The sequence below is a fragment of the Hyla sarda genome, chromosome 1, assembly GCF_029499605.1.
Source record: "Hyla sarda isolate aHylSar1 chromosome 1, aHylSar1.hap1, whole genome shotgun sequence".
In the NCBI taxonomy this organism is placed as follows: Eukaryota; Metazoa; Chordata; class Amphibia; order Anura; family Hylidae; genus Hyla; species Hyla sarda.
In genome coordinates this window covers 617569024-617584248 of record NC_079189.1, presented here as the reverse complement: position 1 = coordinate 617584248, position 15225 = coordinate 617569024, and the positions used below count along the sequence as shown (strand labels likewise).

The following is a 15225-nucleotide window of genomic DNA, read 5'->3' as shown; positions in this document are numbered from 1 at the left end:
TTCCCACCATGTATCACTGTGGGGATGGTGTGATCAGGGTGATGGGCAGTGTTGGGTTATGATGTCCCCACCATGTATCACTGTGAGGATGGAGTGATCAGGGTGATGGGCAGTGTTGGGTTATGATGCTCAGGGTGATGGGCAGTGTTGGGTTATGATGTTCCCACCATGTATCACTGTGGGGATGGTGTGATCAGGGTGATGGGCAGTGTTGGGTTATGATGCTCAGGGTGATGGGCAGTGTTGGGTTTTGATGTCCCCACCATGTATCACTGTGGGGATGGTGTGATCAGGGTGATGGGCAGTGTTGGGTTATGATGTTCCCACCATGTATCACTGTGAGGATGGTGTGATCAGGGTGATGGGCAGTGTTGGGTTATGATGCTCCCACCACCATGTATCACTGTGGGGATGGTGTGCTCAGGGTGATGGGCAGTGTTGGGTTATGATGCTCCCATCATGTATCACTGTGAGGATGGTGTGATCAGGGTGATGGGCAGTGTTGGGTTATGATGCTCAGGTTGATGGGCAGTGTTGGGTTATGATGTTCCCACCATGTATCACTGTGAGGATGGTGTGCTCAGGGTGATGGGCAGTGTTAGGTTATGATGCTCAGGGTGATGGGCAGTGTTGGGTTATGATGTTCCCACCATGTATCACTGTGGGGATGGTGTGATCAGGGTGATGGGCAGTGTTGGGTTATGATGTTCCCACCATGTATCACTGTGAGGATGGAGTGATCAGGGTGATGGGCAGTGTTGGGTTATGATGCTCCCACCACCATGTATCACTGTGAGGATGGTGTGATCAGGGTGATGGGCAGTGTTGGGTTATGATGCTCCCACCATGTGTCACTGTGAGGATGGTGTGCTCAGGGTGATGGGCAGTTGTCACGATTCGGCTTACGGGTTGTGGATCCGCTGTGTCAGCGAGGGATTGGCGTGGACCGTGCTAGTGGACCGGTTCTAAGAGGCTACTGGTTTTCACCAGAGCCCGCCGCAAAGCGGGATGGTCTTGCTGCGGCAGTAGCAACCAGGTCGTATCCACTAGCAACGGCTCAACCTCGCTGACTGCTGAGAAGGCGTGGGACAGAAGGACTAGGCAGAGGCAAGGTCAGACGTAGCAGAAGGTCGGGGGCAGGCGGCAAGGTTCGTAGTCAGGATGGATAGCAGAAGTTCAGGTACACAGGCTTTGGACACACTAAACGCTTTCACTGGCACAAGGCAACAAGATCCGGCAGGGGAGTGCAGGGGCAGTGAGCAGATATAGCCAGGGAGCAGGTGGGAGCCAATTAAGCTAATTGGGCCAGGCACCAATCATTGGTGCACTGGCCCTTTAAGTCTCAGAGAGCTGGCGCGCGCGCGCCCTAGAGAGCGGAGCCGCGCGCGCCAGCACATGACAGCAGGGGACCGGGACGGGTAAGTGACCTGGGATGCGATTCGCGAGCGGGCGCGTCCCGCTGTGCGAATCGCATCCCCGACGGCCATGACAGTGCAGCGCTCCCGGTCAGCGGGACTGACCGGGGCGCTGCAGGGAGAGAGACGCCGCGAGCGCTCCGGGGAGGAGCGGGGACCCGGAGCGCTAGGCGTAACAGCAGTGTTGGGTTAGGATGCTCCCACCATGTATCACTGTGAGGATGGTGTGATCAGGGTGATGGGCAGTGTTGGGTTATGATGCTCAGGGTGATGGGCAGTGTTGGGTTATGATGCTCCCATCATGTATCACTGTGGGGATGGTGTGATCAGGGTGATGGGCAGTGTTGGGTTATGATGCTCAGGGTGATGGGCAGTGTTGGGTTATGATGTTCCCACCATGTATCACTGTGGGGATGGTGTGCTCAGGGTGATGGGCAGTGTTGGGTTATGATGTTCCCGCCATGTATCACTGTGAGGATGGTGTGATCAGGGTGATGGGCAGTGTTGGGTTATGATGTTCCCACCATGTATCACTGTGGGGATGGTGTGCTCAGGGTGATGGGCAGTGTTGGGTTATGATGCTCAGGGTGATGGGCAGTGTTGGGTTATGATGCTCCCATCATGTATCACTGTGAGGATGGTGTGCTCAGGGTGATGGGCAGTGTTGGGTTATGATGTTCCCACCATGTATCACTGTGAGGATGGTGTGCTCAGGGTGATGGGCAGTGTTGGGTTATGATGTTCCCACCATGTATCACTGTGGGGATGGTGTGCTCAGGGTGATGGGCAGTGTTGGGTTATGGTGTTCCCACCATGTATCACTGTGAGGATGGAGTGATCAGGGTGATGGGCAGTGTTGGGTTATGATGTTCCCACCATGTGTCACTGTGGGGATGGTGTGATCAGGGTGATGGGCAGTGTTGGGTTATGATGTTCCCACCATGTATCACTGTGAGGATGGTGTGCTCAGGGTGATGGGCAGTGTTGGGTTATGATGCTCAGGGTGATGGGCAGTGTTGGGTTATGATGCTCCCATCATGTATCACTGTGAGGATGGTGTGCTCAGGGTGATGGGCAGTGTTGGGTTATGATGTTCCCACCATGTATCACTGTGAGGATGGTGTGATCAGGGTGATGGGCAGTGTTGGGTTATGATGTTCCCACCATGTATCACTGTGAGGATGGTGTGCTCAGGGTGATGGGCAGTGTTGGGTTATGATGCTCAGGGTGATGGGCATTGTTGGGTTATAATGTTCCCACCATGTATCACTGTGAGGATGGTGTGCTCAGGGTGATGGGCAGTGTTGGGTTATGATGCTCAGGGTGATGGGCAGTGTTGGGTTATGATGCTCAGGGTGATGGGCAGTGTTGGGTTATGATGTTCCCACCATGTATCACTGTGAGGATGGTGTGATCAGGGTGATGGGCAGTGTTGGGTTATGATGCTCCCACCATGTGTCACTGTGAGGATGGTGTGCTCAGGGTGATGGGCAGTGTTGGGTTATGATGCTCAGGGTGATGGGCAGTGTTGGGTTATGATGTTCCCACCATGTATCACTGTGAGGATGGTGTGCTCAGGGTGATGGGCAGTGTTGGGTTATAATGTTCCCACCATGTATCACTGTGGGGGTGGTGTGATCAGGGTGATGGGCAGTGTTGGGTTATGATGCTCAGGGTGATGGGCAGTGTTGGGTTATGATGCTCCCACCATGTATCTCTGTGGGGATGGTGTGATCAGGGTGATGGGCAGTGTTGGGTTATGATGCTCCCACCATGTATCTCTGTGGGGATGGTGTGATCAGGGTGATGGGCAGTGTTGGGTTATGATGTTCCCACCACCATGTGTCACTGTGAGGATGGTGTGATCAGGGTGATGGGCAGTGTTGGGTTATGATGTTTCCACCATGTATCACTGTGAGGATGGTGTGATCAGGGTGATGGGCAGTGTTGGGTTAGGATGCTCCCACCATGTATCACTGTGAGGATGGTGTGCTCAGGGTGATGGGCGGTGTTGGGTTATGATGTTCCCACCACCATGTATCACTGTGAGGATGGTGTGCTCAGGGTGATGGGCAGTGTTGAGTTATGATGTTCCCACCATGTATCACTATGGGGATGGTGTGCTCAGGGTGATGGGCAGTGTTGGGTTATGATGTTCCCACCATGTGTCACTGTGGGGATGGTTTGCTCAGGGTGATGGGCAGTGTTGGGTTAGGATGCTCCCACCATGTATCACTGTGAGGATGGTGTGCTCAGGGTGATGGGCAGAGTTGGGTTATGGTGTTCCCACCATGTATCACTGTGAGGATGGTGTGCTCAGGGTGATGGGCAGTGTTGGGTTATGATGCTCCCACCATGTGTCACTGTGAGGATGGTGTGCTCAGGCTGATGGGCAGTGTTGGGTTATGATGTTCCCACCATGTATGACTGTGAGGATGGTGTGATCAGGGTGATGGGCAGTGTTGGGTTATGATGTTCCCACCATGTATCACTGTGGGGATGGTGTGATCAGGGTGATGGGCAGTGTTGGGTTATGATGCTCAAACCATGTGTCACTGTGGGGATGGTGTGCTCAGGCTGATGGGCAGTGTTGGGTTATGATGTTCCCACCATGTATGACTGTGGGGATGGTGTGATCAGGGTGATGGGCAGTATTGGATTATGATGCTCAGGGTGATGGGCAGTGTTGGGTTATGATGCTCAGGGTGATGGGCAGTGTTGGGTTATGATGCTCCCATCATGTATCACTGTGAGGATGGTGTGCTCAGGGTGATGGGCAGTGTTGGGTTATGATGCTCCCACTATGTATCACTGTGAGGATGGTGTGATCAGGGTGATGGGCAGTGTTGGGTTATGATGTTCCCACCATGTATCACTGTGAGGATGGTGTGCTCAGGGTGATGGGCAGAGTTGGGTTATGGTGTTCCCACCATGTATCACTGTGAGGATGGAGTGATCAGGGTGATGGGCAGTGTTGGGTTATGATGTTCCCACCATGTGTCACTGTGGGGATGGTGTGATCAGGGTGATGGGCAGTGTTGGGTTATGATGTTCCCACCATGTATCACTGTGAGGATGGTGTGCTCAGGGTGACGGGCAGTGTTGGGTTATGATGCTCAGGGTGATGGACAGTGTTGGGTTATGATGTTCCCACCATGTGTCACTGTGAGGATGGTGTGCTCAGGGTGACGGGCAGTGTTGGGTTATGATGCTCAGGGTGATGGACAGTGTTGGGTTATGATGTTCCCACCATGTGTCACTGTGAGGATGGTGTGATCAGGGTGATGGGCAGTATTGGGTTATGATGCTCAGGGTGATGGGCGGTGTTGGGTTATGATGCTCAGGGTGATGGGCAGTGTTGGGTAATGATGCTCCCACCACCATGTTTCACTGTGAGGATGGTGTGCTCAGGGTGATGGGCGGTGTTGGGTTATGATGTTCCCACCATGTGTCACTGTGAGGATGGTGTGCTCAGGGTGATGGGCAGTGTTGGGTTAAGATGTTTCCACCATGTATCACTGTAGGGATGGTGTGCTCAGGGTGATGGGCAGTGTTGGGTTATGATGCTCAGGGTGATGGGCAGTGTTGGGTTATGATGCTCCCATCATGTATCACTGTGAGTATGGTGTGATCAGGGTGATGGGCAGTGTTGGGTTATGATGTTCCCACCATGTATCACTGTGAGGATGGTGTGATCAGGGTGATGGGCAGTGTTGGGTTAGGATGCTCCCACCATGTATCACTGTGAGGATGGTGTGATCAGGGTGATGGGCGGTGTTGGGTTATGATGTTCCCACCACCATGTATCACTGTGAGGATGGTGTGATCAGGGTGATGGGCGGTGTTGGGTTATGATGTTCCCACCATGTATCACTGTGAGGATGGTGTGATCAGGGTGATGGGCAGTGTTGGGTTATGATGCTCAGGGTGATGGGCAGTGTTGGGTTATGATGCTCCCATCATGTATCACTGTGAGGATGGTGTGCTCAGGGTGATGGGCAGTGTTGGGTTATGATGTTCCCACCATGTATCACTGTGAGGATGGTGTGCTCAGGGTGATGGGCAGTGTTGGGTTATGATGTTCCCACCATGTGTCACTGTGAGGATGGTGTGCTCAGGGTGATGGGCAGTGTTGGGCTATGATGTTCCCACCATGTATCACTGTGAGGATGGTGTGATCAGGGTGATGGGCAGTGTTGGGTTATGATGCTCAGGGTGATGGGCAGTGTTGGGTTATAATGTTCCCACCATGTATCACTGTGAGGATGGTGTGATCAGGGTGATGGGCAGTGTTGGGTTATGATGCTCCCACCATGTATCACTGTGAGGATGGTGTGCTCAGGGTGATGGGCAGTGTTGGGTTATGATGTTCCCACCATGTGTCACTGTGAGGATGGTGTGCTCAGGGTGATGGGCAGTGTTGGGTTATGATGCTCCCACCATGTATCACTTTGAGGATGGTGTGATCAGGGTGATGGGCGGTGTTGGGTTATGATGTTCTCACCATGTATCAATGTGAGGATGATGTGCTCAGGGTGATGGGCAGTGTTGGGTTATGATGCTCCCACCACCATGTATCACTTTGAGGATGGTGTGATCAGGGTGATAGGTGGTGTTGGGTTATGATGCTCCCATCATGTATCACTGTGAGGATGGTGTGCTCAGGGTGATGGGCAGTGTTGGGTTATGATGCTCCCACCATGTATCACTGTGAGGATGGTGTGCTCAGGGTGATGGGCAGTGTTTTGTTATGATGTTCCCACCATGTATCACTGTGAGGATGGTGTGCTCAGGGTGATGGGCAGTGTTGGGTTATGATGCCCCCACCATGTATCTCTGTGGGGATGGTGGGATCAGGGTGATGGGCAGTATTGGATTATGATGCTCAGGGTGATGGGCAGTGTTGGGTTATGATGCTCAGGGTGATGGGTAGTGTTGGGTTATGATGTTCCCACCATCATGTATCACTGTGGGGATGGTGTGATCAGGGTGATGGGCAGTGTTGGGTTATGATGTTCCCACCATGTATCACTGTGAGGATGGTGTGCTCAGGGTGATGGGCAGTGTTGGTTTATGATGCTCAGGGTAATGGGTAGTGTTGGGTTATGATGCTCAGGGTGATGGGCACTGTTGGGTTATGATGTTCCCACCACCATGTATCACTGTGGGGATGGTGGGATCAGGATGATGGGCAGTGTTGGGTTATGATGCTCAGGGTGATGGGCGGTGTTGGGTTATGATGTTCCCACCATCATGTATCACTGTGAGGATGGTGTGCTCAGGGTGATGGGCAGTGTTGGGTTATGATGCTTAGGTTGATGGGCGGTGTTGGGTTATGATGTTCCCACCATAATGTATCACTGTGAGGATGGTGTGCTCAGGGTGATGGGCAGTGTTGGATTATGATGCTCAGGGTGATGGGCAGTGTTGGGTTATGATGCTCAGGGTGATGGGTAGTGTTGGGTTATGATGTTCCCACCACCAATGTGTCACTGTGAGGATGGTGTGCTCAGGGTGATGGGCAGTGTTGGGTTATGATGTTCAGGTTGATGGGCAGTGTTGGGTTATGATGTTCCCACTATGTATCACTGTGAGGATGGTGTGATCAGGGTGATGGGCAGTGTTGGGTTATGATGCTCAGGGTGATGGGCAGTGTTGGGTTATGATGCTCCCACCATGTATCACTGTGAGGATGGTGTGCTCAGGGTGATGGGCAGTGTTGGGTTATGATGTTCCCACCATGTATCACTGTGAGGATGGTGTGCTCAGGGTGATGGGCAGTGTTGGGTTATGATGCCCCCACCATGTATCTCTGTGGGGATGGTGGGATCAGGGTGATGGGCAGTATTGGATTATGATGCTCAGGGTGATGGGCAGTGTTGGGTTATGATGCTCAGGGTGATGGGTAGTGTTGGGTTATGATGTTCCCACCATCATGTATCACTGTGAGGATGGTGTGCTCAGGGTGATGGGCAGTGTTGGGTTATGATGCTTAGGTTGATGGGCGGTGTTGGGTTATGATGTTCCCACCATAATGTATCACTGTGAGGATGGTGTGCTCAGGGTGATGGGCAGTGTTGGATTATGATGCTCAGGGTGATGGGTAGTGTTGAGTTATGATGTTCCCACCACCAATGTGTCACTGTGAGGATGGTGTGCTCAGGGTGATGGGCAGTGTTGGGTTATGATGCTCAGGGTGATGGGCAGTGTTGGGTTATGATGTTCCCACCATGTATCACTGTGAGGATGGTGTGCTCAGGGTGATGGGCAGTGTTGGGTTATGATGCTCAGGGTGATGGGCAGTGTTGGGTTATGATGTTCCCACCATGTATCACTGTGAGGATGGTGTGCTCAGGGTGATGGGCAGTGTTGGTTTATGATGCTCAGGGTAATGGGTAGTGTTGGGTTATGATGCTCAGGGTGATGGGCACTGTTGGGTTATGATGTTCCCACCACCATGTATCACTGTGAGGATGGTGTGATCAGGGTGATGGGCAGTGTTGGGTTATGATGTTCCCACCATGTATCACTGTGAGGATAGTGTGATCAGGGTGATGGGCAGTGTTGGGTTATGATGCTCAGGGTGATGAGTAGTGTTGGGTTATAATGCTCCCACCACCATGTGGTCTTTTTTTTTAACTAATAGGTTATGTACACATATAATCAGAAGTCCTACTGAATAATGATGAACAAAAAGATGGTTTTTATTTTCGGGTGTCCCTTTATGTTTCGATAAAAAAATGAATGAGAAAAAAAGTATAAATACACTCATTGGCCACTTTATTAGGTACACCTGTTCATTTGCGTGTTAACACAAATAGCTAATCAGCCAATCATATGGCAGCCACTCATTGCATTTAAGCATGTAGACATGGTCAAGACTATTTGCTTAAGTTCAAACTGAGTATCTCATCTCTAGTGTTTACAATGCATGGTCCAAAGATAGTCAGAAAAAGAAATATCCAGTGATTATCAGCTGTGTGGAGAAAATGCCTTGTTGATGTCAGAGGAAAATGGGCAGCCTTGTTCAAGATGATGGAAAGGCAGTAACTCAACCACTGGTTACAACCAAGGTATACAGAATAACATATCTGTCTGCACAACATGTCCAACCTTGAAGCAGATGGGCTACAGCAGTGGAAGACCACATCGGGAGCTACTCCTGTCAGCTTAGAACTGGAAACTGAGGCTACAGTTCACACAGGTCACCAAAACTGGACAAGATGGAAGAACGTTGTCTGGTCTGAGGAGTCTCCATTCCAGACATTCAGATAACCAGGTCACAATTTGGTTACAACAACATAAAGGATGGATTCATCCGGCCTTGTATCAGTGGTTCAGGCTGGTGGGGGTGTAATGGTGTTGGGGGACATTTTCTGGGCACTTTGGGCCCCTTGGTAACAATTAACTGAAGATGAAACGTGGCTGGGTCTTTCAGCATGACAGTGATCCCAAACACACCACCTGGGCAACGAAGTAGTTGCTTCGTAAGAAGCATTTCAAGGTCCTGGAGTGGCCTAGCCGATCTCCAGATCTCAACCCCATAAAAAACCATTGGACGGAGTTGAAAGTCTGTGTTGCCAGCGACAGCCCCAAAACATCACTGCTCTAGAGGAGATCTGCATGGAGGAATGGGCCAAAATACCAGCAACTGTGTGTGAGAACCTTGTGAAAACAGAAAACATGTGACCTCTGTCATTGCCAACAAAGGGGATATAACAAAGTATTGAGATGAACTTTTCTTATTGACCAAATACTTATTTTCCACCATAATTTGCAAATAAATTCTTTAATAATCAGACAATGTGATTTTATGGATTTTTTCTCATTCTGTCTCTCATAGTTGAGGTTAAACCTATGATGAAAATTACAGCCTGGTATAAACACTACAGCTAGTGGACCCATCTTCTGATGATACTTCCAGCAAGATAATGCCCCATGTCACATGACATCATCTCATACAGGACAATGAGGTCACATGACATCATCTCATACAGGACAATGAGGTCACATGACATCATCTCATACAGGACAATGAGGTCACATGACATCATCTCATACAGGACACTGAGGTCACATCACATCATCTCATACAGGACAATGAGGTCACATGACATCATCTCATACAGGACACTGAGGTCACATGACATCATCTCCTACAGGACACTGAGGTCACATGACATCTCATACAGGACAATGAGGTCACTGGACTCCAATGGCCTCCACAGTCACCAGATCTTATCCAGTAGATCACTGCTGGGATGTGGTGGAACCGGAGCTGCCGACTGCAGCAACTGTGTCATCATGTCCACATAGAGAAACTGTGTGATGTCATCATGTCCACATAGAGAAACTGTGTGATGTCATCATGTCTATATAGAGGAACTGTGTGATGTCATCATGTCCACATAGAGGAACTGTGTGATGTCATCATGTCCACATAGAGAAACTGTGTGATGTCATCATGTCCACATAGAGGAACTGTGTGATGTCATCATGTCTATATAGAGGAACTGTGCGATGTCATCATGTCCACATAGAGGAACTGTGTGATGTCATCATGTCCATATAGAGGAACTGTGCGATGTCATCATGTCCACATAGAGGAACTGTGTGATGTCATCATGTCCATATAAAGGAACTGTGTGATGTCATCATGTCTATATAGAGGAACTGTGCGATGTCATCATGTCCACATAGAGGAACTGTGTGATGTCATCATGTCTATATGGAGCAAAATCTCTGAAGAATGTGCCCAGCACCTTGTAAATAGTATGAAGGGGGTCTGGCCCTGCACTAGCAAAGTGTACCTAATAAAGTGGTAATGAGTTTGTGTATACAGTGGGGCAAAAAAGTATTTAGTCAGCCACCAATTGTGCAAGTTCTCCCACATAAAAAGATGAGAGAGGCCTGTCATTTTCATCATAGTTATACCTCAACTATGAGAGACATAATGAGGAAAAAACATCCATAAAATTACATTGTCTGATTTTTAAAGAATTTAGTTACAAACTATGGTGAAAAATAATTATTTGGTCACCTACAAACAAGTAAGATTTCTGCCTCTCACAGACCTGTTACTTCTTCTATAAGAGTCTCCTCTGTCCTCCACTCGTTACCTGTATTAATGGCTCCTGTTTTATCTTGTTATCAGTACAAAAGACACCTGTCCACAACCTCAAACAGTCACACTCCAAACTCCACTAAGGCTAAGACCAAAGAGCTGTCGAAGTACACCAGAAACAAAATTGTAGACCCTCTACCAGGCTGGGAGGACTGAATCTACAATAGGCAAGCAGCTTGGTGTGAAGAAATCAACTGTGGGAGCAATTATTAGAAAATGGAAGATGTACAAGACCACTGATAATCTCCCTCGATCTGGGGCTCCAAGCTAGATCTCACCCCATGGTGTCAAAATGATCACAAGAACAGTGAGAAAAAATCCCAGAACCACTTGGGGGGGGGGGGGGGGGGGACACCTACTGAATGACCTGCAGAGAGTTGGGACCAAAGTAGCAAAGGCTACCATCAGTAACACACTAAACCGCCAGGGACTCAAATCATGCAGTGCCAGACGCGTCCCCCTGCTTAAGCCAGTACATGTCCGGGCCCTTCTGAAGTTTTATAGAGAGCATTTGGATGATCCAGAAGAGGATTGGGAGAATGTCATATGGTCAGATGAAACCAAAGTAGAACTTTTTGGTAAAAACTCAACTTGTCGTGTTTGACGGAGATCGAATGCTGAGTTGCATCCAAAGAACACTATACCTACTGTGAAGCATGGGGGTGGAAACATCATGCTTTGGGACTGTTTTTCAGCAAAGGGACCAGGACGACTGATCTGTGTAAAGGAAAGAATGAATGGGGCCATGTATTGTGAGATTTTGAGTGAAAACCTCCCTCCATCAGCAAGGGCATTGAAGATGAAACATGGCTGGGTTTTTCAGCATGACAATGGTCCCAAACACACCGCCCAGGCAACGAAGGAGTGACTGATTAAGAAGCATTTCAAGGTCCTGGAGTGGCCTAGCCAGTCTCCAGATCTCAGCCCTATAGAAAACCTTTGGCGGGAGTTGAAAGTCTGTGTGGCCCAGTGACAGCCCCAAAACATCACTGCTCTAGAGGAGATCAGCATGGAGGAATGGGCCAAAATACCAGCAACAGTGTGTGAGAACCTTGTGAAGACAGAAAACATGTGACCTCTGTCATTGCCAACAAAGGGGATACCAAAGTATTGAGAGGAACTTTTCCTATTGACCAAATACTTATTTTCCACCATAATTTACAAATCTATATATATATAAAACTCAATTTGTGTGTGTGTATGTGTGTATGTTCCAGTATCACGTCCAAACGGCTAAAGATATCAACATGAAACTTGATCACATGTTTTACATGTTACTTATATGTCACCAACAAACATAGGATAGGTAATTTAACCCCTTACTTAACCCCATTTCCCAGGGTCGGGGTTTTTGTTTAAAGTCCCATACAAGTCAATGGAAAATATATGTTAATGCATAACTTCCAAACGGCTGGAGATATTTCGATAATACTTGGTCACATGTTACTTATATGTCCACTTAAAATATAGGATAGGTAATTTAACCCTTAACTACCCCCATTTGTGAGGGTCAGGATTTTCGTTTAATGTCCCATGCAAATCAATGGGAAATATATGTTCCCACAAATCTTCCGTACGGCTGGAGATAATTTCAATACCTGGTACACATATTACTGGTCGGGATAGGAGGTCGAGATAGGAGGATGGGATTTGAGGACGGGATATGAGGATGGGATAGGAGGTCGGGATAGGAGGTCGAGATAGGAGGTCGAGATAGGAGGACGGGAAAGGAGGACGGGATAGGAGGTCGGGATAGGAGGACGGGATAGGAGGACGGGATAGGAGGACGGGTTAGGAGGTCGGGATAGGAGGACAGGATAAGAGGACGGGATATGAGGACGGGATAGGAAGTCGGGATAGGAGGTCAAGATATGAGGATGGGATAGAAGGTCGGGATAGGAGGTCAAGATAGGAGGGCGGGGTAGGAGGTCAAGATAGGAGGTCGAGATAGGAGGTCAAGATAGGAAGTCGGGCTGGGAGGTCGAGATAGGAGGATGGGATAGGAAGTCGGGATAGGAGGTCGAGATAGGAGGATGGGAAAGAAGGACAGGATAGGAGGTCGGGATATGAGCAGGATATGATGACGAGATATGGGGTTGGGATATGACAACAATATATGAGGACGCGATATATAGTCAAAAGCTTCCTCTGTTTATTTTCCTCCACAACAAGGATTAGGAAGGAAAAAACGGGCAATGCCGGGCACTCAGCTAGTAAATTCTTAAAAAATTAGACAATGTGATTTTATGAATTTTTTTTTCTCATTATATCTCTCATAGTTGAGGTATACATATGATGAAAATGACAGGCCTCTCTCATCTTTTTAAGTGGGAGAACTTGCACAATTGGTGGCTGACTAAATACTTTTTGCCCCACTGTATTTTTGTCATTTAAAATATGAACATTCTGCATATCACAACAAGAAGTCACAAAAGTCAATAGCCAACAAGCCACTAAACTAACCTTAATTAAAAACAGCCAAACTGTCCCCGATCCTGAAAGCCCAAAATACCCTGGACCTAAACTGGTCGCTCTACCGGTTGGGTCATCACCAAGACACTTTTTACCCAGAATAGGAATGAGGTAAATGGATTTAGTCATTACCTCCAATTGGGGTCTCCATGGTAATATCCTTATACTCTCCACCTCCTGCAGATGTGAATCCTCGGACCCTGAAGGTGTAGTTGGTCCCGTGCTGTAGACTGATCTTGTATTGGGTAACATTAGGGGGGGACCACTCAGTTAGATTTAGAGAGAAGGAAGAATTGTAATCTCTCTTGCCCACGATGTTCAGCTGAAAGGAACAGAAAAGAAGCAAAAATCCCATTGTGGATCCTTATATTATGTAAAGGACATGAAGGGCCACAGGTAAGAGTCACAGGGTGTATAAACATGTTATATATAAGTTATGTATATTCAGTCTATAACACATAGCAGTATACAAAGAGTAGTCGCTGGAAAGATATTCTGTGGCTGAGGAGCTGATAAATAACCCCCAGCACCAGCCATCGACCACCCGGCAAAATGTTCAGGGGTTCCTGGTAAGGCTGCATTCACACTTCGTTTTTACATTCTGGTTTTGTGACCGGACCTAAAACCGTAGTATGGGCCATCTTAGTGTGAATTCTCCACATCTATTCTCTTAACCCCTTAAGGACCGGGTTTTTTTTCCGTTTTTGCATTTTCGTTTTTTGCTCCTTGCCTTTAAAAAATCATAACTCTTTCAATTTTGCACCTAAAAATCCATATGAGGCTTATTTTTTGCACCACCTATTCTACTTATCAATGACGTCAGTCATTTTGCCCAAAAATCTATGGTGAAACGGAAAAAAAAATCATTGTGCGACAAAATTGAAAAAAAACAACGCAGTTTTGTAACTTTTGGGGGCTTCCGTTTCTACGTAGTACATTTTTCGGTAAAAATGACACCTTATCTTTATTCTGTAGGTCCATACGGTTATAATGATCCCCGACTTATATAGGTGATTTTGTCGCACTTCTGTAAAAAATCATAACTACATGCAGGAAAATTTATACGTTTAAAATTGTCATCTTCTGACCCCTATAACTTTTTTATTTTTCCGTGTATGGGGCGGTATGAGGGCTCATTTTTTTGCGACGTGATCTGAAGTTTTTAACGGTACCATTTTTGCATTGATAGGACTTATTGATCGCTTTTTATTCATTTTTAAATGATATAAAAAGTGACCAAAAATGCACTATTTTGGACTTTGGAATTTTTTTGCGCGCACGCCATTGACCGAGCGGTTTAATTAATGATATTTTTTTATAATTCAGACATTTCCGCATGCGGTGATACCATATATGTTTATTTTTATTCACACTGTGTTTTTTTTTTTTTATTGGAAAAGGGGGGTGATTCAAACTTTTAATAGGGGAGGAGTTAAATGATCTTTATTCACTTTTTTTTTCACTTTTTTTTGCAGTGTTATATATAGGAGACTATAACACTGCACACACTGATCTCTTATACTGATCATTATTATCCCATAGGAGACTATAACACTGCACACACTGAACTCTTATACTGATCATTATTATCCCATAGGAGACTATAACACTGCACACACTGATCTCTTATACTGATCATTGTTATCCCATAGGAGACTATAACACTGCACACACTGATCTCTTATACTGATCATTATTATCCCATAGGAGACTATAACACTGCACACACTGAACTCTTATACTGATCATTGTTATCCCATAGGAGACTATAACACTGCACACACTGATCTCTTATACTGATCATTGTTATCCCATAGGAGACTATAACACTGCACACACTGATCTCTTATACTGATCATTATTATCCCATAGGAGACTATAACACTGCACACACTGATCTCTTATACTGATCATTATTATCCCATAGGAGACTATAACACTGCACACACTGATCTCTTATACTGATCATTATTATCCCATAGGAGACTATAACACTGCACACACTGATCTCTTATACTGATCATTGTTATCCCATAGGAGACTATAACACTGCACACACTGATCTCTTATACTGATCATTGTTATCCCATAGGAGACTATAACACTGCACACACTGATCTCTTATACTGATCATTGTTATCCCATAGGAGACTATAACACTGCACACACTGATCTCTTATACTGATCATTATTATCCCATAGGAGACTATAACA

At 47.2% G+C, this 15225-nt stretch overlaps 1 protein-coding gene across 1 annotated transcript in view; it reads right to left on the bottom strand.

Annotated features, from left to right (window-relative positions):
• Positions 1-15225, bottom strand: part of LOC130314468 (uncharacterized) — a gene marked incomplete in the record, with an annotated part of 198042 nt that overhangs the window by 45140 nt on the left and 137677 nt on the right. The window contains 1 exon segment of the mRNA XM_056552729.1: positions 13144-13333. Coding sequence (XP_056408704.1) covers positions 13144-13333 — 190 coding nt within the window.